The 26638-nt window shown below is 39.1% G+C and overlaps 1 protein-coding gene across 7 annotated transcripts in view; it reads left to right on the top strand.

Moving 5' to 3' along the window:
- nAChRalpha6 (nicotinic acetylcholine receptor alpha6) overlaps positions 1-26638 on the top strand; it is a 90946-nt gene that overhangs the window by 61743 nt on the left and 2565 nt on the right. For 3 of the 7 annotated variants that reach the window (XM_070276759.1, XM_070276763.1, XM_043212662.2), the window contains exons 4-10: positions 711-850; positions 6745-6789; positions 10059-10168; positions 16531-16711; positions 18018-18093; positions 18469-18663; positions 23559-23645. In XM_070276759.1, the coding sequence (XP_070132860.1) occupies positions 711-850; positions 6745-6789; positions 10059-10168; positions 16531-16711; positions 18018-18093; positions 18469-18663; positions 23559-23645 (834 nt within the window). Of the gene's footprint in view, positions 1-710; positions 851-1036; positions 1082-6744; positions 6790-10058; positions 10169-16530; positions 16712-18017; positions 18094-18468; positions 18664-19439; positions 19527-23558; positions 23646-26638 lie in introns of all 7 variants that reach the window. The other 4 variants (XM_070276764.1, XM_070276762.1, XM_070276760.1 and 1 more) reach the window with 4 other exon arrangements.

The raw sequence follows: 26638 nt of genomic DNA on the forward strand, positions 1-26638 counted from the left end.
AGGTAATCCGCTTGAGAATCGGATGAGAATTGGGGAAGATACAGCCATCCCTGTGGGCCCTATGGGGGAAAATCATATTTTCAAGGGAACACCCCATTTTCAAGGGATCCCATCACGAAAAATGGACAAAAAATCTGAAAAATATTTTGTCTCAGGATTTTGATGCAGAATTGTGGAGAATCGATCCAGAAATCGTTTAAGGTACTCCGCTTGAGAATCGGATGAGAATTGGGGAAGATATAGCCATCACGGTGGACCCTATAGGAGAAAACCCCATATTTTAGGGATCCCATCACGAAAAATGAACAAAAATCTAAAAAATGGTGGAGAATCGATATAGAAATCGTGTAAGGTACTTTGGTGGTTTATATTCCTCAGTTCCGTCCAATGTAAGCTATCCTCTCTCGTTTGGCCCTTATTTAAGCCAAAAATGGCAGAAAATAACTTTCCCCCAGCTCAAAAGCAGAACCGAAAATTCGTTTCATTTGGAGTTCCAAAATGATTCCAATTAACTGGCTGGCCGAAAAACTCATCACGCCAACCGAGAACATGCCATTTTTTTAATGGCCTTTCGCAGTAATGAGCCGCCACTCTGCCCAACTGCCAATAAGTGAGCCCGGTTATTAGTTTAATTTGGCAGAAAGTGCCATAAATCAGCGGCAAATGTGATCCCCACTTAATTGCAATACGTTTCCATTTCTCCATTGCAGAAAGCTGTCAGGGACCGCACGAGAAGCGCCTGCTGAACCACCTGCTCTCCACCTACAACACCCTGGAGCGACCCGTTGCCAATGAATCGGAGCCCCTGGAGGTCAAATTTGGTCTGACCCTGCAGCAGATCATCGACGTGGTAAGTGCCAGACCAGTTCATTCAATCAGCATTTTTCGAAACCATCATATAACCAAATATAAAACTAATTGTGAGATTACCACCCAAAAAAAAAAAAGAAATAAGCGAAATTGTGATTGCCGATGCATAAGATTTTTAACGTGAAACAGGCTAAGAATTAACAATTATTGATTGCGTCTCTTATAGGATGAAAAGAATCAGATTCTGACCACAAATGCGTGGTTAAATTTGGTAAGTGACATGTACCCGTCGTTTCAGTGTTTCATCTACACAACTAATTATTAGGCTTATGATTTTCCTTTGAGGTTATCATTTCCGTTTCCGTTTCCGTTACCGTTCCTTGGCAAGCGAAAAGCGACAAATTTTTATATAAATTTTGTACCACCACAAGAACCACAAACACGTTTTCGTTTCGTTCGTTTTCTCTGGATTTGTTTTTGGCATTTAATAATTATTGCCCCTCCGGGGGCATCTTTATCAATAAATAAATACATATTTGCATTTGCATATGTGTTGTCTCAATATGTCTGCGTGTGTGTGCGTGTCTCTCTGTATGCCAGTGTGTGTGTGTGTGTGTCAGGATATTTTTTCGTTTGTTTGTCATTTTTGACATTTTATTTAACAAAGAACCGCCGGAGACCGTTTAAAAAGCCTTTCAATTAAAAGAATATTAAAAAAGAAATGATTAAACGCCGCAAGCAAATAAAATGAAACGTAAATACCCACAATTTCAATAAATAAATCTTAATAAATAACTATTTTTGAAAAGAGAGACGTTCAAGATCTGATTAGCTTACCTTTGAGGTCGTGCACCCAAATCTTATGGCCAAGGCTATATCTCATCGCATCTAAAACTTTTGATTTACACAAATTTCATCCCGACATGATGGAGGGCAAATAACATTCTCCGGGACATGGGCAAGGGATGGTGTCCTAGGGTGGTGTCCGAAATGGCACTGCTAAATTGGCAGAAATTGCCCGGCCATACCATAAACATAAACAAATAAATCAAAACAAAGGACCCGAAAGGACATAAATAAAATTTATATTTGCGAAGCGATGGCCATTTTTTTTCAGCGCTCTGCTGGCGTGTCCGGCCCTTACCTGAAGCTCCAATTGCAATCGTTTGTAAAAGGCCAGGCCATCGAGCTGCAGACACGGGGCAGGAAAACCCTTTTCAAAAAAATTAATAGCACCTCCGCCCTCAATGGCCGCCGGCAGATTTATGTTTGTCCGTCAATTTTCGATTCCACAAAGCACGAAAAAAACAAAATGCTATTTTTCCCGACAGCTTTTGAAACAAAACTACTAATTGTTGTACCAATTAAAACGGGGAATGGCAACTTTAAGCTTGGCCATAATATTATTTCAATTGATTGCGCTGCCCGTTGACTGGCAACGTGTTTAGATGTTTTTTTTTTGTGATTTACACGAACATGATGCTCATGCATTTACATATTTTTTTGATTTTATTATAATTATATTTGAATTTTTGTTTTTCATTCGGTTTTTCACTGATTGGCAATTGCATGCAAACCGAGAATGCAAACATTCTGCATATAATTCCCCGGATACATGCGGCTGGCCGTGTGAATAAATGTGCTTAGTCGGGCAATTATATCCGCGATGGGCACAGTTGCAATGGCTAACGCCCCATAATCCGTAACGCTGCGTTTCATAATTGTATGGTTATCCCCAAAGGACGCTAAAATAATCAATTTTAAATCAAATATTTTGTTCAACAGCACACTGTACTTATTTGACAAATAAATAGTTCGATTGAATTTAAGGCGTACAAGTATGTCCAGGGGTAACCTTCGACCCGAATTAGTCTGCTCCATTAAATGCATTAATCGATTGACAAAATGATTTACAAGACTATTACTGTTTCTTCCCCACCTTCTCTGCAATTATGTTTTACTTGCATTTACATTTTGCCTATTTTGTGTGACTGTAATGGCGTTCCGAGAGATATGGAGTGGGTGTGTGTGCGATAGTGTATATGTATTCTTTATGGATTATGTTTGATATATATATTTTGCTGGGTACATGTCATAAAGCGTTCTCTGATTACATATATCTGAGTAAAAAAAAAGCAAAAGCATCAATTAAAACGCAACCAAAAACCAAAACCAAAATAAGCAAAAACAAGCAACAACTAAAATCGTGTCTTGCATGTTGTTTAAACGCAGTGCATTTAAAAAGTGAGAACTAAACATAAAAATTCCAAATCGGTGTTTTCTTTATATCCATATATCTATATACGTATACAATAAATATATATATATTGACATTTAAATGTATCTGCATATTGCGCAACACAACTAACAACCTAAACAGCAAAAATACCTACTAATAACCCAGCGATATCGTTGAAGTTGTGGCTTTAATGTGCTCCCCCCTCCCATTGTCTAATAAATAAATAATATAATTAAGGCCAAAGTCAAGCTCCACCTCTATGCTCTCACAAATCAAATGCATTTTAATTTACACTATTAAATATGAATGAAATAATTTGATTTATGCACTCACCATTCGGACAGCTCGAATTCAGGTTCGGATGGGTTGGGGGATTGGTACTCGCATCGCGTTGATTTTCCGTGGCATAAATTATAAATCGATCCGAATGGAGAGATTTATAATGCCACGAGCCACGGGCCCTGACATTTTCAGCACCGTCCGGTCCGGTCCGCTCCGGTCCGGTTCGAGTTTTGTCAATTACTCAAATGGCCGCAACTAATAATGAATGTCCTTCAAATATTCCCTCTGTGTGAGCGGGGGATTAGTGCTGGGACCGACAATTGGCAAAGTTTTGGCATCATTGCCGTCAAGGTTCTGCACGACAACGTGCTCGTGGTTAACCAAAGGTTACTCCTTCGACTCCTCCTTCTGTTCTATTTCCTTTCGGCAGCCAACAACCCGATGATGATGATAGTCCTGTCATGCAACCAAATGCCGTGCCGACAGGAGCCGGGTCGAAGGCTCCTCTGGCACGACATTAAAATGCACATTGTGGCCCGGGCGTCATCACCATCAGCATCAGCATCAGCATCAAAGTTAAGAAAAATAAAGTCATTAGCATTTTTCGGCTAACACCAAAGTGCCACTTTCCCGCCCTTGTCTAATGACTTGCCAGGTTGCAGCCAGCCACCACAAAAGCTCCCAAATGACTCGGGCCATGGTTATATGTGTCAAAAGGAAATGGCCAAAGGCCACCCACACCTTCCTACTGACAAACAAAAAGAAAAACGGATGGAAACTGCCAGCGGTCGGAGGTTACATGCTTCTATAGTGTTTAATCTCTTGTTCGGGGCGTGTCCTAGGTCGGAAGTCAGAAATCGAAATCTAATGCAGATTATTTAGCAATCTGCGTAGAAATGTCCTTTCGGTTCAGCCACTTTTGTGGAAAAATAGATTTAAATTCAGCAATTACCATTCGAAGTTCAGGAAAGCCATTAAATAGGGCTCCGCCATTAATGACATTTAAAGTCCAAAGCTTTGGGAAAAAATATCCCATTATGGATAAAGGTTTTAAAACGTTGATGTTAATTCATAAAAAAAAAACCTATTTGATTAAAGATTTAAAAATCAATCAATAACATCCATAAATATATAAAGGTTGTTCCAAAGTTCTGTTTACCTTTCCTCACGCAGAAAGTTGACACTGCCTCTTTCATAGCATACTTTTGAGGGCAAGTCAAAGATCACGCTCGAGATGGAGTCAAATCTATTAGCATTATCCATTGATACGTTCTAAGCACCCCTAAAAACCATTATAAACACACTTTCGCCGAAAAATATTACTTCGCTAACAGCGGCCCAAGTTCGACAGAGTCATTTGCCAGCGCTGAGCAAACTGCTCGGCTCACTTATCACCCACTCATTTGTCTCGACTCTGGCAAAATACACACACAAGAGCTGAAGGACTCCGGGATGAAGGATATGGGATATGGGATCTGAGTGCTGCCAAGGCCAACAAACTTTGTCCTTGAACAACAGTGGCGATGTTAGTCTACTCTCGCCTCTCCGGCTCATGTGCATAACCCATTTATATGGCAAGGAGCTAACTTTGCCAAAAACATTCATTCATCACAGGCGAGCTGGGTGACTACAAAGGGAATCGAGGAGCTGGTGGCGCAGGGCAGGATGCTAGAGGGGAATCGAGTGCCTGAAATCTGAAATCTGGATTGTTGTAACTACAGACGACAACGGCAATTGTTGGCTCATTAGAAACTCATTTAAAAACAATTTGGCACGTTAATGCAAAATAAATCTATAAGCTTATGCAGGCTGCTCTGCCACACGCTCTCGTTCTCGTCTGGCCGTAAATGTATCTGTATCTGAGCAGACGTGTCCCAGTCACGATTAAGGCGAAAGCTTAATGCAGATGCGGAGTCTGTTGCAAATGATGCTTTAAAGTTGTTCCGAAAAAAAGAAGAAGGAAAAACGCAAAACGGGGGCAGAGTGTCATTAGTATGCGTCAATGTCAGGGGCTCACATCCTGCCTGGGGCGGGCGTCATGTCATAAACATGAAATTTGCACAAAACCGCCATTTTTATAAGGTGTCAACGGCAAATATCTTGGTGCAAAAACACCAACACACGCGCAACCCACTCCCACACATTCAAATGTTGCTGTTGCGGAGCGGGAAACGGAAATGCCTGCATATTGGCTTAAACGAAAATGCCAGCCGAGCAGGAGAGCGGAAGGACTTTGGGCTGTGGGTGTGTCGGGGTGTTGAAATATCAGATAGCTGGAATGCTGAGCAGAAATCATCCAGGTCACCAGAACAGCCTCTGGCCATGGGAGCTGCATATCATTATGGTAGCACTACGCCCCCTGAATCTTTTTAATGGCTCAAGTCGTTACTGCAGCTGCCACTCTTTGCGGCTTTTTTCGGGTTTTCTGTTATTTTTTGTGGCTTTTGGTAACAACTCGAAGTTTTTCGTATTTTTGTTTATACTCGAAAGTTATTAATGGCAGTCACCTAACAGATAGGGGGCAGAGTAGGGGTGGAGAGCCTTTCACATGCAGATCGGATGGGATGTTCATCTGCATTTCAAACGGATTTCCTCGTTGACCACCTTGAACCCATCATCCGGAATCTGGATAGCTCCAGTGACAATACGCCGGCATGAAATATCTTTAATTAAAATTTTGTATAAAGATAAATGGGTTTTGATACCTAGTTCAAAGTTTTTATTGCACAGCAGTAGATGTATTCCGCCCTCACAGATACAGACACAGAGACAGAGAGACAGGCCGATAAGATTGTAAAGTAAATTGGCGCAATGGACAAAGGCTCTGAAGGACGGCCGACCAGCAGAATTGAAATTGAACAGAAGGAGATTGGGATTGAGATTGAGATTGGGCTGCAAGGCTGGAGCTTGGCTCAAAGCAGCTGGTCTTGGCCAGCAAAGTTTTTGATAGCATTTCATTTGGCTTACATTTGGTCTCGTTGTGCAAATTGAGTGACGATGATGGTAAGCGGGGCTTCTTAATTGCCACAGACCCCTCGTATATGTTCTTAAATTGGAGCACATTAAAGCCACTTTGATTTTACAGCTAAAGGAGCTGTCCTTAAGCTTATACATAAACGTTATAAAAACAGATGCTTTAAATAAATGTAACAAGAACCAAAAAAAAAAAATAGAAAAAAAATGAAAAAACAAAAAGAAAACCTTGTAAAACTCATAAACTAAATGTATAAACCAAAACTTTCTTTTATCGTGCTCTGCTCTTTTTAAACTTTTGACTTCAATTAATTTTTATGCTTTTCCTTGCGTCTCACTATTACTTTAAATTACTCGTCTTGCTTTGAATTTGATTTCCTTAATTTGTTTGGCGTTGACAACAAACAAACAACCAAAATTCGTTCCAAATGCGTTTGTAGGACGAGAAGAATCAGCTTCTCATAACGAATCTTTGGCTTTCGTTGGTAAGTCTAAAGTAAAACTCGCCACATCATAAAAATCATAAACCTAATCCCCCAAAACTAAATCCCAACCAATAGCTTAAAACGTATTTTAAATAATGTGTAATCGCTTTAAACCTTAAATTCATAAATCAAACATTGCGGACTCTTTTTGTCTCGACTCGGCAGCTAGTGTTTGTTTATATATATCTACTATATCTACTATACCCCTTTATCTCGTAGTACTTTCGGCCGATTTCGGGCCAAGAAGAGTCCAGCTTGATCATAATTTAAACACACACGGCCCAAACCTCTATTTACCAAAAAGAGTTGATCTATTTCTCGTTCGTTGTTCAAAGAGTTAATATAATACCCGAACTTCTAAAACCCAAAAACTCTATTGTACAAAACGCTTCATATCTCTATGAATCCTCTACTTTCCCTTCTATATCTCCGGTTGAGATTCGTAATGGCTTAGCTCGTGTGTGCGTTAAATTATTCTAAATAATCATTCATCATTTAAAATTATATCCCTAAATATGAGCTTAAATAGTACTTTAAATTTGCTTACTTAAATACGAAACCACATATCCACAGACACGGCTGAATAAACTTTGATTTCCGCTATTTCCTTTTATTCTCTTTGAATTTATAACTTTTCTACAATAGATGTCAACAATGGCAGCTCGTTTTTTTCCAGCGAGTAACCCTTTTTTGAGAAACCTTTTTATTTAGAGCTCGTCTCCGAGTTAGTTTCATTTTCTTTTTCTACTGAGAGCAACTAAAAACCAGACACAACTAAACCAAAACCAAGAAAAAAACACTACTCTAAAATATACCTAAATCCTGCACAGAAAAACACATAAATGCATGCTAACGAGATCGCATCGTGTAATAAGCCTCTAACATTATTAGTACAGCATGTCCTTAGTTTTTATTTCATTTTCTGAGAGTGTGTGTGTGTGTATGTGACAGCGCTTATCTTTTTTTCTGCCTCGTGAAAAGGATATGTTTTCAGCAGGAAAATCGAAAATCAGAGGACGGAAATGCAAGAGCAGAAATTCACGCGATTTTTTTATATTCATTACTATGGGATTTATTTCCGGCATCAGCCCTCGTCAAGATCTGTCAATTTGGGAAATTAATTAAATTATTTATTTAACAGGTTTTAAAGGTCAGCAGTCAACGCAGCCCTGAATAGTCTATTTAGTTATTTTGAAATAGCAATCACGGAAAAAGTAGATGACTGCAAAATTGTGCAAAATTTATGATTGATGGTTTCGTCCTGAGTTCTGCGTTCGACTGCGTTTATAAACTGTCCGCATCCACATTTCCAAATGGTGTTCAAATGTTTGTCAATTTGCCACTCTTAACCACAGACAGGCTGTTTGGCAGTGGAATTGCAAATGCCAGCCCGTTCTTCCAGCCAACCGATTGTAGTTCTGCTCGACGGCCCAATTATGCCGTCAAATAGCAATTAAAACCGATAAATGAACACCAAAAACCATCTGGACCAAAAACGCGGACAGCCGGCCGGCCAAATGGCAAAAAGCCACTACTATCGTTCACTATCGACTTTTATTATTGCCTTTTTTTCGACTGAAAGTATAAAGATTGAAAGGTCCATTAGCTTTATTCTTTGGAGATACAATTTAAATCAAAATTATTCAATTAAACATGCAAAATCAGACAAAACTGTTTGATAGCCTGCCATCACTTAAAAGCGTAATAGCATGTGCTATAAAGACGGTGCTATATTTGGTGGCATTAGGGTACTTTATAACTGGATAATGGTCCCACTTCCTAGAAGTTTAGTCACACAAAACAGACGGTTAGCGTCGCGGAAACTATTCCGCAAAATAATTGCCGCACTCGCATCAAAATCTGTGTCCTTCCGTCGCTGTAGCCACCGCTGCCGCCACTACAGCGGCCACACACAAAGCTGGGCGAAATGTTTTTAGGATCATGGAGGATGCTACATGCCTCACCTCAAAATGGGTCCCTTTCAGTCGAGGAGGTATCTGTTTTTACAGCTGTCATAAAAACCGCACACAATAACGTGGCAGTTGCAAAGTTTAAACTGTTTTAAAGCAGAGCCGGGCCGGGCCGGAGCAGCACAGATGCAGATACTCAGGCCAACTCGTATAATTTAATGCAGCACGAGGCCATGGCATGTAATTAAATTTTTGTGATTTAAAAAAGGGATTGTTGTTGGCAGAGCTTCCGGAGGCGGCAGCCGGCCTGTGTTGTGGAGCCTGTGGGGACGTCAGGGGTCGGCAAGGACAATTGCTTGCTCTAAAAATGCCACAAATGTGTTAAATTATAAACAAAACAACAACAGCAATAGAAGGAACATGAGCCCTGGCAAAGGCAAAACTAAGTAGAGGGGAAACTTTGCCGCTTTTATGACACGAACATGAACCACTTGTAGGAAAGCCACAAAACGCAGCGGCCAGGGGGAAATTCAGGACGTGGGGCAGAATCGCGTTGCAGGCAACCGCAGAGTGACACAAAGCACTAAGCAACTGTTTGAGTACACTATAAGAATTGAAAAAATATAATATATATTATGAAATATACAGGTCATTACAAGAAAGTCAGATATGCCAGCTTAGGAATTTATAAGAAAACCAGGACCTTTTTTCCAGACTTAATCTGAACTGGCACAAATTCTATAATATCCAAACTATTTAAAAATTTTCTATTACCTTTTTTAGCATATTTTCTTCAAGTGTAAGTACAAAGTAGGATCAGAAAAGAGCAAACGAGAAACGTTGATAAAACTTGTCTCATGTGCGGTTCAGCAGGCGAACGTGGGTGGGCTGACTTAACTTGAAATTGTCGTCAAGTTGCACATTGTTGCATAATGCATTCAGGGTGTATCTGAGTGCATGGGTGTGTGTGTGTGTGTTTGTTTTTCGTGCTTATATGTGCAACAGCTTGCCAATCAGTTAGCAGAGCGATATGGCCATCTTTTTTTTCCAGACTTAGACTTAGTGCGTAACCATAGATAGATGGTAGAGTCGGTAGAGTTGCATGACTCTGTGTGTAGTCGTACATGTGCATGTGCTCAGCAGTTGAGTAGATTTCATTTTGAGACCTTACTTTCTTTCCAACTTACTTTCATATCCTCCTTGCCCCAGAAAATGCAATTTCTTTTCGAAAAAACACATCACGTCGCATTTTAAGTTGAGTTCTTAGACATTTTATTTGAATAGCATTTTACCAAAAAAAGTGATCAAATATCACAAAGCTTTGCATTCAAAATTTAATAAAATCGTATCGCAATGCAGGAGTGGAACGACTACAATCTGCGCTGGAACGAGACCGAGTATGGCGGAGTCAAGGACCTGCGGATCACGCCCAACAAGCTGTGGAAGCCCGACGTGCTCATGTACAACAGGTAAGTGGTCTGTCGCCGCTCCGGCCGGACTTGGCTCTAATCCAATAGAAAGGCTATCGCAGCCCCCCAATGAATCAATGAAACTAATCTGAGAATCAGTATAAAGTGTTTGCGCAATACCCATACAATAATACCGGCCACAGCCTTATGTCTGGGCGTAGGGTCGTATAACTCACAATTACCTAAACCAGTAATCACTGTATTTAGTTGAACAACGGTAAGTTAGGCTGACCAAACCACAAATAGCAACGAAATCCCAATAAAGTTTACCGGGTCCTTTCAAAGGATCTCCCAAAGGACCATTTTTTTATCGTTTCGTTTGCGTTTCGTTATAGTTATAGTTTACTTAATAATAGTAGATGCATTGTGCACTTTAGTTGATTAAAGTTAGATTATTAGATAATCATTAGGGTTACGGGAATGTTGCCAAAGATTCTATCTGGTTACCTCCATTTCGAACCAGATAACTATTTTGCAACAATCTCGATAAAGTTACTTTGTATGCCCCTTGTTTGTATTATTCGATTTGAGTTGATTTTTGAATTAAAAGCGCTAACCCCAAAAGCATATTTGATCTATAAGTTCATACCCATGCCCATCATTATATAAATATGTAGATGTTATAAACGCATCATAATCCACTCGCTATTGTTTGTGTGTCTATTTGTAAACAGATAAAAATAACAAATAGGAAAATCGAACCAGCCGCAAGTCAAACATAAAATTATGTTTTCGATTCGGTGGCTAAACTCGACTTTTCCAACCCGTACATTATATGATATTTGTGTTTCAATGTTACCCACTTATTATTTGCTTTCAATGTTTATGTTTCAACGAGTGACTTTAACCAAAAACAAAACAAAAAAAAAAATTGTTAAGGAAAACAAACAAAAACAAAAAAAAAAGAAATATAACCAGAATAATTTACATTTTGTTTACTTCAATAAGAGTAGTTTACACGCAGTGGTTGTCTAGTGGGACTGTACATTGTCAGCTTGCCGTTGATGTGGGCCTCACATTGTAATTGGATTCGTAATGCTAACCGAACGTTGTATAACACAAGAAATGCCTGAGTTATCCAGCATTGACTTAAACCAAAAGCCATCAAACCATAAATGCGAACTAAACCTAAAATAAAGACAAACTAACGCAAACCAAACTAAATAATCTCCTAGACTAAACTCCAAAGAACTTAAACTTTGTTTAACCAGAATATTGCGCAAGTAGTTTGTTCGTAACATCACGGGTCAAATTTCCCATCAAAATAAAGAACCGAGTGGAGTCAGCAGTCTGACGTCTGTGGTCTGATTTCCAGTCAAAGACTCGCCCCGTGACTTTACCTTTGAAAAAGAATAAAATGAGAAATGTTACAAGTCCTTGCCGCCCCCATTTCCGAAAAGACAATAACCACCGCGGAAATTGTTCAACAATATGCTGGTGTAATATTTCTGGTTAAACGTTCAGTACTTGAATTTATTTGGCCAATAAGAAACAGTAAAGAAATCATTTAAATGAAAAATGAAAACGAAACGAAAAATGTTTTTTGTCATTCTCATACGTAGCTTGCAAAAAACAGTACAAGATTCATCAAAAACATCACAGAAACGGCAAAATAGATTTTCAAGTATTGTGCATGAGAAATCAAATCCCTCTTGCTAAACAAAAGACTAAATAAAAACGCATAAAAATAAAACCAAATGCAAATATTTTTACCCTAAATCCTCCACCTCATCCCAGCAGAGTGCTATTCAGACTCTCACTTTGCAAAAATACCCAAAATCCACAGAAAAATTAACCCATTTCCCTCCTCCAAACATACACACAACCAACACAAATAAAGTAAAAACTATTTACCCAAACTTAAAGCTAAATAAATAGATAATTCCATTTACATCAACTTAAGCTAAACCTAAATACGCTCAACTAAACCAAAAACTTAGCTAGGCTAGCTAAGCAAAACCATCAAGTTAATCTTAATGTTAAACCAAAATGCACCAAAAATATATACTCACCCGAAAATAAATCACAGGAGACCCCAACCAATAGTCATTTAAATTCACAAAGCCATCAAGGGTACTCTAATTCTAAATTTTAATACTAATAAACTCGGCTGGCCGAGAATTCGAGCCACTTTCCTTAAGAGCCAAAGTCAGATTACTAAAAAATAAATTTTTGTCCGCTCCGATGTAGTTTATTTGGAAATAGTGTCTGTAACTTTTTGTTTAAACATATTCTGCAAAAGTTTTTTCCCAAAATTGCTGCCCTAATCTTTTTGTTAATTAAACTTGCACCTTAAAAGTCATGAAGATTCCTAAAAGTTTTCCAAGAAGTTGGGAAAAGCTTCCGACTGAGACCCTTTATGTGTTTACTTTTATTTTTAAGAAAGCTTTTTGAAAAGATTTTAAGGAAAGGTCAGCTCGAAGTACAATATTAAATGCCAAATATAATGCTTAAAAAATCTAAAGAAACAACCATATATGTATTGTCAAAATTTTATTCATTCAATGTTAGTCTATATGTCCAACAAGTTAATCTAGAGGTGTGAGTGTGTGTGTGTCTGCTTTTAGAAATCCAACAACTAAACAGCTTCGCTTCATACGCCCTGTTGGCCAAATATTAATCATACGCCCCGTAGTCACAATATGAGTATTAATTTTGGTTTTCGACCAGTTTCTTAATACATCCTAAAGAAACAAGTCCCAAAATCAAAAGTAAAGTAATATTGTCTTCAATAATTGCCATTTCATATCCCATTTAACCAATTTCAATTTCATTCGCTTTTGAAAACATCCGAGTGCTTGTGTGCGAGAATTGCAATCACCAAAGTAATCAATTGTGTTCGGTGTGTGCTATATCTAATGTTCATTCTAGTTATTTGTTCACTGTTTTCCTAACCAACAATAATACGTATTAATCAGCTCATGTTCCTCGGTGTGTCCAGTTGTAATCATCATCTCACCACTCCTGCCCACAAATATTTCTGTTTACTAACCGATAACTATATGATATACATATATATAGCGATTGCTGTCTGTTCTCATTGTGTTTTACTGTCTAAACTACCCACATACTATATATATTATATATATGCCTAACCCCTATCTATATCTATCTATATCCATATCTATATTCCGATATAATTCTTTGTGTGTGCGTGTACATTGATGTGTCAATTGCCAGGCATTGGGGAATCATTGCCATAGCCATTAAGTCTGTGTAAGTTAGCCTAAGTATACGTATAAGTCCCTGCATGTACTCCCTAGTCCTCCCTCCATGTCTAAGCTGTAAGACCGCAGATCCAGATACAACTAATGAAGCTGCAGAACCGTGTTTGTGGTGTGCAATGTGTGCATAGATAAATGACTTCAAGGGGATCACTCCATTTCGGTGAATTTATATCTCATCCAGCTTTTTTTTCCACCCACGGAACTATCTGCCAGATACCCGTAAAAAATGCTTTCCCAGGTGCTTATTCAGAATGCGATTCCGACCAGCGCTGGCTAAATCCTTTCTGGGAGGCTGGCCAACAAAAAAAAAGAAAAAAGGAGTGAGTGAGCAGCCAAATCCGTGTTCACACAAAGGGGCTTAAACATTTTAAGCCATAACTTAAACGTCAAAATTTGTTTCCATATCCCCTGGCCATTTGCGACTAAAACAAGTTAAATACCTGCAAGTCCCTTAAGGCTGCGAAAAAAACTCTGTCCCGGCACTAACTTGGCTCTCAAATGAAGACAAACTACGGAGTAGACTTCGGGGCCGGATACAAATGCACCTGCTGCATTTGCCGAGCTAATTGCAATTTATATTTGCCACTGCAACGCAACGGAGCGAAGCTTATTTAACCTAATGGGTGGGACACTGGCACACACTACCACCACGCCCACATGTGGAGACGGGGACACACGTGCAACATTTTACGGTTGATTGACGCTCGGGGAGGCGCAGTGTCCTGCGGCAAATGGAATTTACATGTCACCCGGGGGCACCCAGGTTCCGGGCAAACAAAAAAGCCCAGCCCGAAACAATGAATCAAAACACGTACGTTGCAGGTTTAATTTCCACGGCACGCAGCATCCGGCGCTGATTTCGTACGAATTCTGTGAAAGGGAAGATGGTTCCAGAAGGTGGCCGAAAACCAAGAGACCAAAAGAAACAGCATGGCCAAGAACAAAGGACTAGGCTGGAAATAAAAATCATATTGATTAGCCGAGCAGTCGTCCGGGGAAATCAGTAGATGGCCAAGGAGCCACTGGGCGTGGCCCTCGTTTCCCACTTCCCATGGAGAAACCTTTTGGCTGTCAACTTTGTTTGCTAATGAACTTGAGCAGAGGCCAGGGTTCGTGTCCAAGACACTCGCAACTTGTTCCCAATCGGAGTTTTTCTTCCATTTCGCAGGCGTATTTTCTAGATTTTTTTTCCTGCCAGAAGAGACCGTCAGACTTTTATTTCGTTTAATTTATTAATTCTTTTCTGTTCGAGGCTGGTCGGGCTGGGCCTGGCTTAATTTGTATGCGTCGCCAACCCTGCTAATGTGCGGCCATCATTTAGATCAATAGAGGCAGACACTCACAGATACATTCCGAGCAACAGAAACAGATACAGATACACAAAGAGCTAAAGATAAAGATACAAGGCCCGGCTCATTACGAATGTTGGCTTTCCCTTTGTGCCATTTACTTATGCTGATTTTGGCCACGGATTGGCATTCCTTTCACGTTGTTTAATTGAGAGGCCGGGCAGCCTTAAACCGCCAATGCCAGGCCGGAAGGGAAAGCTTTCACTCTAATTGCAGCATTATCGGCCACGTTCTTTAAAAAGCTTCAAAAGTCAGGCCGCAGACCGAACGAAACTGACAGAGGTCTTGACTAAGATGTAAAGCCTTCTCTGGCCCCAAAAACCGAATCCGAATCCAGGCGAGACCAACGTCAATATTAATAAGGGCAGTGGGTACCGGGCAGCGAGTTCCTCTCTGGTATCAAGGCCGTAAAAAAAAAGATAACCAAATATTTCAATTTTGGAAATTAAAATGATGTTAAATGCGGCCAAGGGTGTGATGAGGGTTTGGCCTTCTCAGACCCAAGGGATTGACAGGCCAATCACGATTATATATGGATGTACCTGCCATGTGTGTGATTCTGTTTCAACATATTCGCTTTACAAAGTCCTTCTCGCACCTGCAATATCAATTAACCGGAATACGCCGCAATACATATTATGTCCTGGCAAAAAGCCCCCTGGCCGCAATCTCTTAAGCCCGAGTGGGCAACATCTGCGCTTCGGTTGAGGTTCTGGGTGTGGGCATCGGTTTGGGCTTGACCGGCCGCTAATCAGGGGCCAAATACCACTTAAGTGCCACGGCTGTTGCACATCAGCCCCGAATGCCATGGGTTCGAGGACCACACTCCATCGCAGGGCTGCCCTGTCATTCCGTATTTCACTCTGGAATCCCCTTCATGTCATTGCCTCTTTGCGGTGACCGAAAAATGCAAAAATAAAATTGTCCACAAAATGTTTACGCAACATTCTCGGTGCTCGAATCGAAATCAGAGCTGTAATTGCATTTTATTGCAGCATTTTGAGGGCAAGACCAAAGTCAAGAGACACTCATACATAATGTAAGCAAATATATACGTATGGTATGTGCTCCCGATGGGATTATACTATACATACATCAAGGCGGAGACTCTGGCATTCAAATGGTGGTTCACATTTTCGGAGTAGTATCCCCGCCCAGCCCGGAGTTCATTTGCATATGCACATATTGGTAGCTGCCACAAACTGGATACAAAGATACTCGGGCAGCAAAGATATTTGTATCTGGGCAGCCGCAGATTGCCACTGCCGTTTAGTGTGTTTAGTGGCGAGGGCGAGGCAATAGGAATTCCGTACGGGTCATCAAATGCCGGTTGGCTGGATACATTACATTACAGTAAATACCCCCTGGGAGAGACCACACCACACAAATGCCTGTTAAATTTAAGTAAATCTAGCGATATTAAGTCTACCCCCATAGAGGTAGAGAACCAGAAACCCATGCAACCTAGTCCGTAAGACCAAAAAGAACACAACACACACTGAATCCCCCTTTGATTCCCAGAGTAGTGACATTTACCTAGAAATCCCCAGAAACAAAAAACATTTTAAGAAGAAAATGACAAATGACCTTTGACAAAGCGCAAGTCACATATACTTAGTATATATTTTATAATGAAACCCAATAAAAGATCAACTGACAAAAGCGATAACTGAAAAGTAAACCAAACTGATAACCAATTAACTGAATTGATTAATAAGCTGATAATCGAATAACAATCAATGGAACAACCCAATAATCGATTAAAACAAATTGTACAATAATCTAGCGCGGATGAGGGATTCGATGGCACGTATCACACCAACATTGTGGTCAAACATAACGGCAGTTGTCTGTACGTGCCCCCTGGTATCTTCAAGAGCACATGCAAGATAGACATCACGTGGTTCCCATTTGATGACCAACATTGCGAAATGAAATTCGGTAGTTGGACTTACGATGGAAATCAGGTAAAGTGCAAAAGCAATCGACAAACAAAACAACAAAAAACACTCGCCAAGCTAACAAATAAGATACCAAGCAGCGAAATAGCTCGATAGAACAGTAAGCGCTGGCTACACACACTAGGCAACACCCATCCATCACCCACACTAACACCAATACTAACACCACAACACCCAAATAAACTCGAATAACACTCAAACTCAACAGCACGATCACGCTTCTGCCAATCACGAGACTCACGCACCAGGAACGAGAGGGAATCGAATCGATTCGAAAGGGAGTTGACTTCGTCGAGAGCTGACTGTAGCGATAGGTGATTAGTGATAGAATAGGTTTTATTTGACGAAAATATGTCCAGGATTTGTGATTATGCTTTTATATGCTTTTCCAAACTTCTATCTCTCTCTCTCACTATCTTTCTATCTCTATCTACCCGAATCTATGTTCTAGTTTTTAAAATCTCATCACGAACAATTCTTTGCGTTTTTGCGAATTACAAAACCAAAAGATCGCAGTGCCGCTAACAGCACTGAACTGTAAACAGGTCCTGTGTGTTGGCTAAAATATTCAAATCAGGCCCCAGGTCCTGGCAATTGAATATTTTAAGCCAACACACGAACACAGAAGGAGCTATGGCTCTCGTAGGTTGTCTCCCAAAATGGAATCATGTGTGGAAACTATAGGGTCTGGCCCCCAGCAGAGAACTTACTTCTCGAGTTTCTACTATTTTGCATGGTAGCAGGCTAAAACCACGCCCAAAGCAAATCAGCAACAGGCGAAGTTTTTTGGACGACGTAAAGACTCTTAATGAAAGTCAAACAAAAGTATTACAGAGAAACTAATTAAATAACAATGATGAAGGATGTTTTGAGTACAAACCTAAGTTGCAGCGCTTTTATTTCCCACGTACTTTGCACCCACAACAAATAAATGAATAAAAAATACAAATATTTTTTGAAAAAACTATTCAAATGAAAAAGAAAAACTATATTTTTTTTTGCTCGCTCGCTCTCTATCTCTCTCTCTACTTCTCTCTCTTTCGTACACCTCGAACACATGCTATATCTGTACATAAATGTTGTTTCAATGTGGCTTTTTGTAAAATCTCTCAAATTTTTCAACAACAAACTAAAATCTTAAATGTTCTTTTTCTCCAATATATAAAAAAAACAAATACCAAAAACTCAAAACTCAACCACCAAAAAAAAAAAATATATATGATATTATGTAAAAATTAATTTGCCAATGGTAAATTAATTTCCATTCTGTATGAATACCCTATACAAAATATTAACATTATAAAAAAATCAGTTGGATTTGGTTTTGAATTCCGAAGATGGAGGGGATCTTTCCGATTTCATAACAAATGGCGAGTGGTACTTGCTTGGTTAGTAAACAAACCTCATTACGCTTATTCCTCTAACTGTTATTTCGTTTAATCGTTGTCATTTGTAAATTGTCTAAACCGCATTATCTCAAACTCAAAAAAATATATATTTTATAAGCTTTTTATTTAAAACCCATTGCTTGCAAAACTGAAAAAATGGCTTCATAGACCGTTATTATTTGCTTAGCTTTTTTATTTCTTTGACATAGTTTTATAATTAATTTGTACATACTTTAGATATCGATCTGTAAAAATCTATTGTACATAATATATGTGTCTTTGTGTCTGTACATATCGTCTATGTTTGTGCCTCTGTCTCGATCCCTGACATATCCTTGCTCGATGATCACTAATCCGAGAATTCTTATCGTCCAGCCATGCCGGGAAAGAAGAATACGATAGTCTACGCCTGCTGCCCAGAACCATATGTCGATATCACCTTTACTATACAAATACGTCGCCGTACATTATATTATTTTTTCAATTTAATCGTGCCATGTGTGCTAATCTCATCGATGGCCCTCTTGGGCTTCACATTGCCGCCGGACTCGGGCGAGAAGCTGACGCTGGGTGAGTATTCGAGAACCGAGTTCCCCTTTCCGAGTTACTTTTTTTGCAGACACAGTACCACGTAACATACCAACTGATCTGAACTGAATATTGTCCAATATATATAAATGTGTTTTGTGAGTTTTTTCAGCGGTGATTGCCCATGTCCCAAGTCCGGAGTTCGAATCCGTCCAAAACCAAACCAAATGCATAGATGTCTCAGAGTTAGAGTTAGTTAGGCCCAAGTCCAGCAGGTTATCGATGAGGTCATGTGCAGCGAAGGTAGCGAAATGAGGCTTAGCTGGATTTAATTACAAAATACGAGTAAACTCCCCAATGAAAAAAAATAAACAAAACCAAACCTCCCTTTAAAATCTTTATAATCAACGCTGCTTTTAAACAAAATAGTCAATCTATGCATGTTCTTTGTTCAATTAATTAACTAAAGTAAACTTAATTTAAAGATCAGTGAGGGTGTTCCTTTTGAGAAGAGCTTTTCACTTTTCAAAAGGAAAACACTTGTTTTCTAAAAACTAAATCAAAAGTCCCACTTGTCCCGTGCCAAGACGAAATAAAACCCCTTTTATAAACTCCATGAACAAATCCCCATAAAGGAACTAAACCGTAACCTAAATCTGATGAGTAAAATGTGTAAAAGTTATGTTAATTTTTCAATAAAAAAAACCAAAATAATAATAAGTCTGATTATGTAAACTTGATCTTTCAGTTTTCCGATGTTTTTTGCGTTGAACTTTGATTTAAATTGCGTTTTATATTTATTGTATCTCTTGTTGCAGGCGTAACTATACTACTATCATTAACAGTATTTCTTAACCTTGTCGCCGAGTCAATGCCGACAACGTCGGACGCTGTTCCTCTTATAGGTACACACACACGCTAATTAACCCGCCTAAAGCCTAAAGTATAGCCTAAAGTGGGATTGGATCGGATCCGATCTGGTCCACGATACCACTTAACAGTGCCAATACAGAAGTCGTGCTGTGCTAATGCTGTTTTTAGTTATCATTAGTTTGCTACAGTAGTGCAATGAACTGACAAACCAACTATCAAAAACGAAACCAAATACAAGCCACTAATACTAACCGAGAAACTGATCAGAAAGAAACTAAATACCGATACCGATACGAAATACCAATTAGCTTAGCTCTCAACACTTCTGTAACTGTCCTCCCAATCACACCCCAAAAAGAACACTCGAACACCTCCACACGAATGAGGAATGATCAATAATAGCTCCCAACTCTACAATAATATATGTTTGCCACTAGTTCTAATTAAGTCTCTCTGTGTACTACTCTATCTGGACTCTCACCTCGTGTGCCACCATCGATCAACTGGATGTTGGATAGACTAGACACTACTATACTTTATATCTTCCAGAACTTCCCAGTCAAGCCAGAGTCACTCCTAATACTGGATCTACTTTCTATCGTTTTCCAACTAACCTTAGTCCTTGGTCTTGCCAGTCTTTACTACTTTACTCACTACTTCACTACTAGCCTTAAGGTGTATCCTCCCCTCAGAAAGCTCTGACATAATTGGTATTTGACCTCACGACAAAAACACAATCGCCACAGCCCAATCACAATCACAGTTCACAATCAAACACAACGTACTACGTACAAATACAAATTACAATTACAATTACAAGAGTTTTTCGTTTCGATTTTGCTGTGTTTGCCCATAAAGCCGACCTATATAATCTCAATCTGAAACTGAATCTGAGTCTGTTCTTGAGTTATTTTCGTCGTTTGGTTGTTGCTTCGTTTGTTTGTTTGTTTGTTGGAATTCGTTTATCTACGTGTGCCTCTAGATGAAACCTTTTATTTTGTCCTTCGATCGTATCGTTTTGTTGGTCTCTTTTAAGTTCCTTACCTAGCCTGCCAAACCTCATTATATAATATATATATATGATATATATATCTTAATATATATGAATAAAACGGAACCGAGTAACCCGATCATCCTGTAAATACGCTTGTCCTTAGAGTGTGCTCGCCTCATAATCACGCCGGGACGAGTCCAACCCCACTACTCATTAACCTCCAACCCTTCCTCCTCGTCTAATCATCCCAACTATAAAAGCATAGCAGCATTTCAAAAACCGCATCAGAAACGTAGACAGAAATGCAATTAAAGAAAATGTATTTTAAATCTAGCCACAACTGTATATATACACGAATCTCTAAAAAGAAAAACCATAAAAAATCCAACGAACCACCTTTTTTCGCTACCAGGAGATACAGAAACAGGATGAAAAAAAAAAATCCAAGCCAAAAAGAAACAGTAGTCGAGAAACAAAAACCAACTAACTAACTTACAAAAAAGCACAACAGCTGAGTTAACGAGTTTTTTAGTTTCCCTTCTTTTTTTTGGAAACAGTCCGACAAAAAACATCAACAAAACCATAAATAGAACAACAGGGGAAGTGTGGTGGAGAATTGTGGTGCGATTGAGCTCGACGGCTTGCCATCCGCATATCTGAGGTCAGGAATGTAAAGCGCCAAAGGACTTGTGCTTACATTCAAGACCAGAATAGTTTCTGCGGGTGCTTGTCCTCGAAATCGAGCTCAGAATCGAATGCCAATTTCCAATTGACACTTTCCACCGAAATACCCATCGAAATACTTGACATGTAGTTAGTGAACAGTAGCTGCCAGCTGATACTTGGCTTGATAGAGAGTAGGCCTAATAGCTAGGATCAGGACACCATTATATCTGTAATGTGAACTCCCCAAGCACACGAATGTCATAAATGTAGAGGTCCTTCGGTAGGTATAGCATATCCAAACCAGTTTAAAACGCTTGGCTGTACAAACGAGCCTCTGGGCTGCCCAGCTAACTTAGCATCTTTATTAACCATATGACTATATATATATATATTTCGACACCGATCACCCACAAATACCGAACACTGTAAATAGACAACACGCCGAACAGACGTAAGTACACCAGTACCACCCCCACCCACTTCAACCACCTGAACCCACCGAACCACCCAACCGAGAACAATCCAACACCACTGATATCCCCCCCTCCGAAAGGACAACCAGAACTTTTGTCCAACGTCGCCAACACGAGCGCATGCCAATCGAACAAAACCAAAAAAAAATGAGGCTGAAACCGAAAGCAAGCCAAAGCTTAACACCTTCTCAAATCTACTATCTTTAACCCTCTGTGTCTATCTCTCAGTAAAAGTATTTATATAAATTTATGAATCTCAGTATCTCTCCTTCTCGCCTCGGCAAGAACTATTTGAACTTGCACATACTTACTCGCAAGAAACGAATCGAATTCTCACACCAACCAACCAATCAATCAATCAATCTTTTCCCAATAACCCACTAACAACACCAAAATAATTTAGCTTTTCTTGCTCAAAAACCTCAAAATGTACAAGAATATAAAAAATCGCAAAAAAAAACCAGTCATTTGCAAACCCGTAAACTCCTGGCATTTAAACAGAACCCCACGAACCATATCTACTATATAGAACCATAGCGCTAAACGAATCTCCATTTAAACGATAAAAACCCTAAATCAAAAAACCGAAATCGAAGCAACATTTGAACTTGCATTTATGCAGATCCATTTGATCAGATGGTAGAGTTGCAACTCCACATAATATCGTATCGTTCATGATGTCGAGCCCATCATGCGTTCATATTATGTCATATATCTATATATATATTAACCCGATTCCAATACCGATTATAACAAACCCATAACCATAACCCGCTTTCAACGACGACCCCCCAAGGATTTTGACAAATCATTTGCATGCCATGTGCAAATTTTCGCTCGTAATGCCCATTTAGCCTCAGAGTCCCCCACGCTGCCACCTTCTCTTTCTGTTGTTTCTCGCCTCGAGGTTTGCCGTCTCTTTCGAGGTGGCACGTAGCAAATTAAATGAGGCGCGCATGTGGGCGTGGCAAATTGGCAACACGTAGTGCAAGTATGCAGGGGTTCTAAGGAGGCTTGAGCCCGGGCGCCTCGACTTCGACTTCGAGTTCAATTTACAAAAATATTCCAAGAACCAGCCAGAACTAAAGAAGAAAACTTGTGCTACTTTCAAAAGTTTTCCTGTCCCTCTTTCACTTTACTAATGGGTCGAAGTTGAAAGGATGGTTACCCTTGACCCCCCACCCCGCTGGACCATAACATTCACCCATCTCCCCTCTGACCACTAAGCTCTCGAAAAGTTGAGATATTTTTTGCTAAAAAATTAATACTCTGAGCTGTTGTGAACTTGTCTTTTGGCCACACTTTCAGAAATGAGCTACTTAAAGGTGGCAAAATACTTTCCGGGGAATTCTCACGGCATCTCAGATGGGTCAACTTTGAGAGAGCTAACCCTGATTTCGGTAAATTTTCGTACTTTTAGACCCCCAGAATACCGGGACCTACCCCTCCGATTTCTGTTGAACCTGCTTAGATTTTTTGAGTTTGCAGCATACTCAGGCATATACTCATCCACGCTCAGTCACACTTCATTCAGAGATCAAGATCAAAGAAACCGATAAATGTAAATTCTAAAAAGCCAGAAAACCAATCTCCAAACATCAGTCTTCCGTCTTCAAAGTCCAAGATCCCACTTGGTCGGCCTTTGTTTGAAAGGCTCTACGAAAACCGAACCTCGAACCTGGAACCGACACAATGACACAGAATCTCCTGCTGAACCCAAAACACCTTCCAATGTCCCTCCAACCCAAAAGATACACCCAGATACACAAACGCCACTAGAGATACAGATACAAAATACAAAATACAGATACAGATACACACTTGAACATACATAAACGTACGCTTTATAATTTCCATTTTGATTGTGTCATTTGTTTTTGTGTGATTGTTATTGTATTTTTCAAAACGAAAACGAAATTCTTTTGTTTCAGGAGTTACAATTCTTCTATCGCTCACAGTGTTTCTCAACCTTGTAGCTGAGACATTGCCCCAAGTATCTGATGCAATCCCCTTGTTAGGTAGCGATTGCATTTAAAACATACTTACCAAATGCAAATATATATTCAAATTTGTCAAACAAAACCGAATAATTAACTAAACTACTTAATATGATTTACATATACGTACACGCCTAAATATATATGTATATATAGCAGTATATATATACATATCTATGTATCTACATATATATATTCATTGAATATTATTGTTATTGTTGTTATCTATATATATATATACATATCTATTACGATTATATTACTCACACACATTGCTAAATTGTTCGCATAAATAATCCCCCAAAAAAACCAACCAAAGCCAAAAAACCAAAAAGAAACCAAACCGAACTTACAATTAAACTTAAATAAAGTATTAGTCTAACTAACCAACAACCAAGTCAAACAATATCCAACTCTAAAGTGACAAAAAGTTGTTAAATGTTATTTGTGTACGTCGTACTATGTTTACTAATTACAACAACTTTGCTAAGTAACTACTAACTTAACTTAACTTAACTTAACTAAAACCAAAACCAAACTAAACCAAATCAATTCTAATTCCAATTCGTTCTCTCTGTTACCCAAACCTATCTTCTAAATCGTTCTAAACTTGAAGTAATAATAATATCAAATATATATCCAATATATATCGAAGCAGTTTCTTAGTTGATCATACTATCTTCAGTTGCCTCTATATCGCCTTCTCTCTCGTTCTCTATATCTCGATCTATATCTCTCGCTATATCTTATCTATCTATCACTGTATCTCTGTATTCATTTGAAAAATCGACAATCTTTTTGGTTCGCTTCTTAATCAAAGCCAATTCAGATCAACAACAAGTCCCCCAGGAAGCCAGTTACCGTTAACACAAGTTAGGGCAAACTTTTAAATGCTATCGTTATCTATATGTACTTCCGTTCTATACTTTCTCTACTTCCGTTTCCGCTTTCTCTTCGATTTCTTCTACTCCAGCTCATTGCAGTGCGACCCTTAGAGTCCACTAATATATTTATATAATTCCGATTCCCTGAACTGATGCGGCAAGTCCTGAAAGATGCATTAGACATCACGTATTCGAAATAAAATCCTAAATTCATTTAAAATTGTTATCTTTTGCATCAGAGACTTGCCTTCTAGTGCCTAGCCAGTTCCTTCTGTAATTATTCATCATAAATACTATATGCAATTATTGTATTCTTTATATATAAATCCAAACTGTTTGATAACTGTTATGTCTTGCAGTACACATTGCTTGTACTCCTTCCGCTTCGCTAATATCCTCCAATATTTCAACCCATATGTTATTACAAAAGATACTTATGAGACAGATTTCAATACAAGTGAGTTTGGGATAATACTTGTGAATATAACACGATTAAACGCCTTTGCTTACCAGATGTGAAGTGATGTCCTCACTTAGACCGAACATTGAACAAATAAAGATATCCATTAGTTAAAGAAAAGAAAGAAAGAAATGATTTTTTGTCTTATATCGTATGATTTGACTTTTTTGCTAACTGCTTTGATTTGTGTTTGATTTGGTTCTCTCACTCTCACTCTCAGTCTCACTATCAATATCAATATCACGCCAAAAACACCTCAATCACTCATCAATAGAGTATCGAATTTTGCATTGCTTTCACCTTTCACCTCAAGGTTACTTCACCCTCGGTTTTGTTCATGAGTAAAAATATATTGCCACCATCTTGCAGCTCGTTCTCGTTATCGTTATCGTTATCGCTCGTTCACCCGCCACACACACACACACACGAAACACACTTACTCACAAAAATAAAACTACCAGTCATGAGACCACGACAAAAAATATATATAAAAACCACCCACAATGACCCACCCAACCACCGCTCCACTCTACACAAAATAATTTAACTTTCCCACTCACATTCCCCCCACCAACCACACTTCTCTATCTGTCTATCTCTCTGAACTTTCGATATTCAACTGTTTGACCCATTTCTCGGAATGATATTTTTTGCTTGAGAACCTTTTTGAGAACTCAAAACTGTGTACGAAAACTCCATTATAGATTCGAATAATGTACTATGTAATGTAAATATTGGTCGTTCGATCGCCTAGCTGGTATTGCAAAAATATCATTTCGTTGGGATCCGCTTGCCATCATGTTTGTTTGTTGACTTGGGTCGCGGATTTATTTGCTTACAGATAACCGATATATATGTATACTCGTATAGCCACTTGGAATGCACTCTCCCCCACCAAGAACAACAACAGCCAATAACCAATCTTTATAATTAATACTTACAAAGTATACCCCGGGTTTTGTGTGTGCCAAGTCGTGTTGTGTTCTCTGCGAGAAGGTTCAGCCAAAAAATATCATTTAGTCTAAAAATCCCGAAGCTCCTGCCTATCCTGCCTATCTCTGAATCTGATACCGAAACCGAAGACACTCGGACCGACTGAACTCTCTACATCCGGCTATCCCTAGTACCAAAACAAACCAAACACCAGTTCTGACCAAATTTGACAAAATATTTTGCAGGTGTCACTATCCTACTGTCGCAAACAGTTTTCTCTCTGCTGGTCGGCAATGTCATTACCAAGACCAGCGAAGCTGTACCGCTCTTAGGTATTCGTAACCTTCAATCTTTTGTAACTTTGAGTTTATGATTTCAAAAAAATCAACAAAAAAAACAAAAAACCAAACTAAATCTAAATTCTTAGAGCTATAAAAACAAACTTTTCTCTCTTTTAGCTGATAAATCAAAATAAAATCAAACTCAAAAAAAACGATTGTACAAAGTACTCCTTAGACATAACGAAAGTTTGCGCTAAAAACATCAAAAGTGAATCTTGTAAAAAAAAAAAAAACAAAACTAGAGCGACTAAAGTAGGTAACGAATGTTAAGCGATGCAGAGCATGATCCAACTCCAACTGGATAAAAAACGAAATGAAGATGTTGAACCAACTGTATCTTTGGAACCCAAGCCCCGTACCTCAAAAAACCCCCCCAAAAAAACCCAACTGACCTCC

This window comes from Drosophila bipectinata, chromosome 2L, assembly GCF_030179905.1.
Source record: "Drosophila bipectinata strain 14024-0381.07 chromosome 2L, DbipHiC1v2, whole genome shotgun sequence".
NCBI lineage: Eukaryota > Metazoa > Arthropoda > Insecta > Diptera > Drosophilidae > Drosophila > Drosophila bipectinata.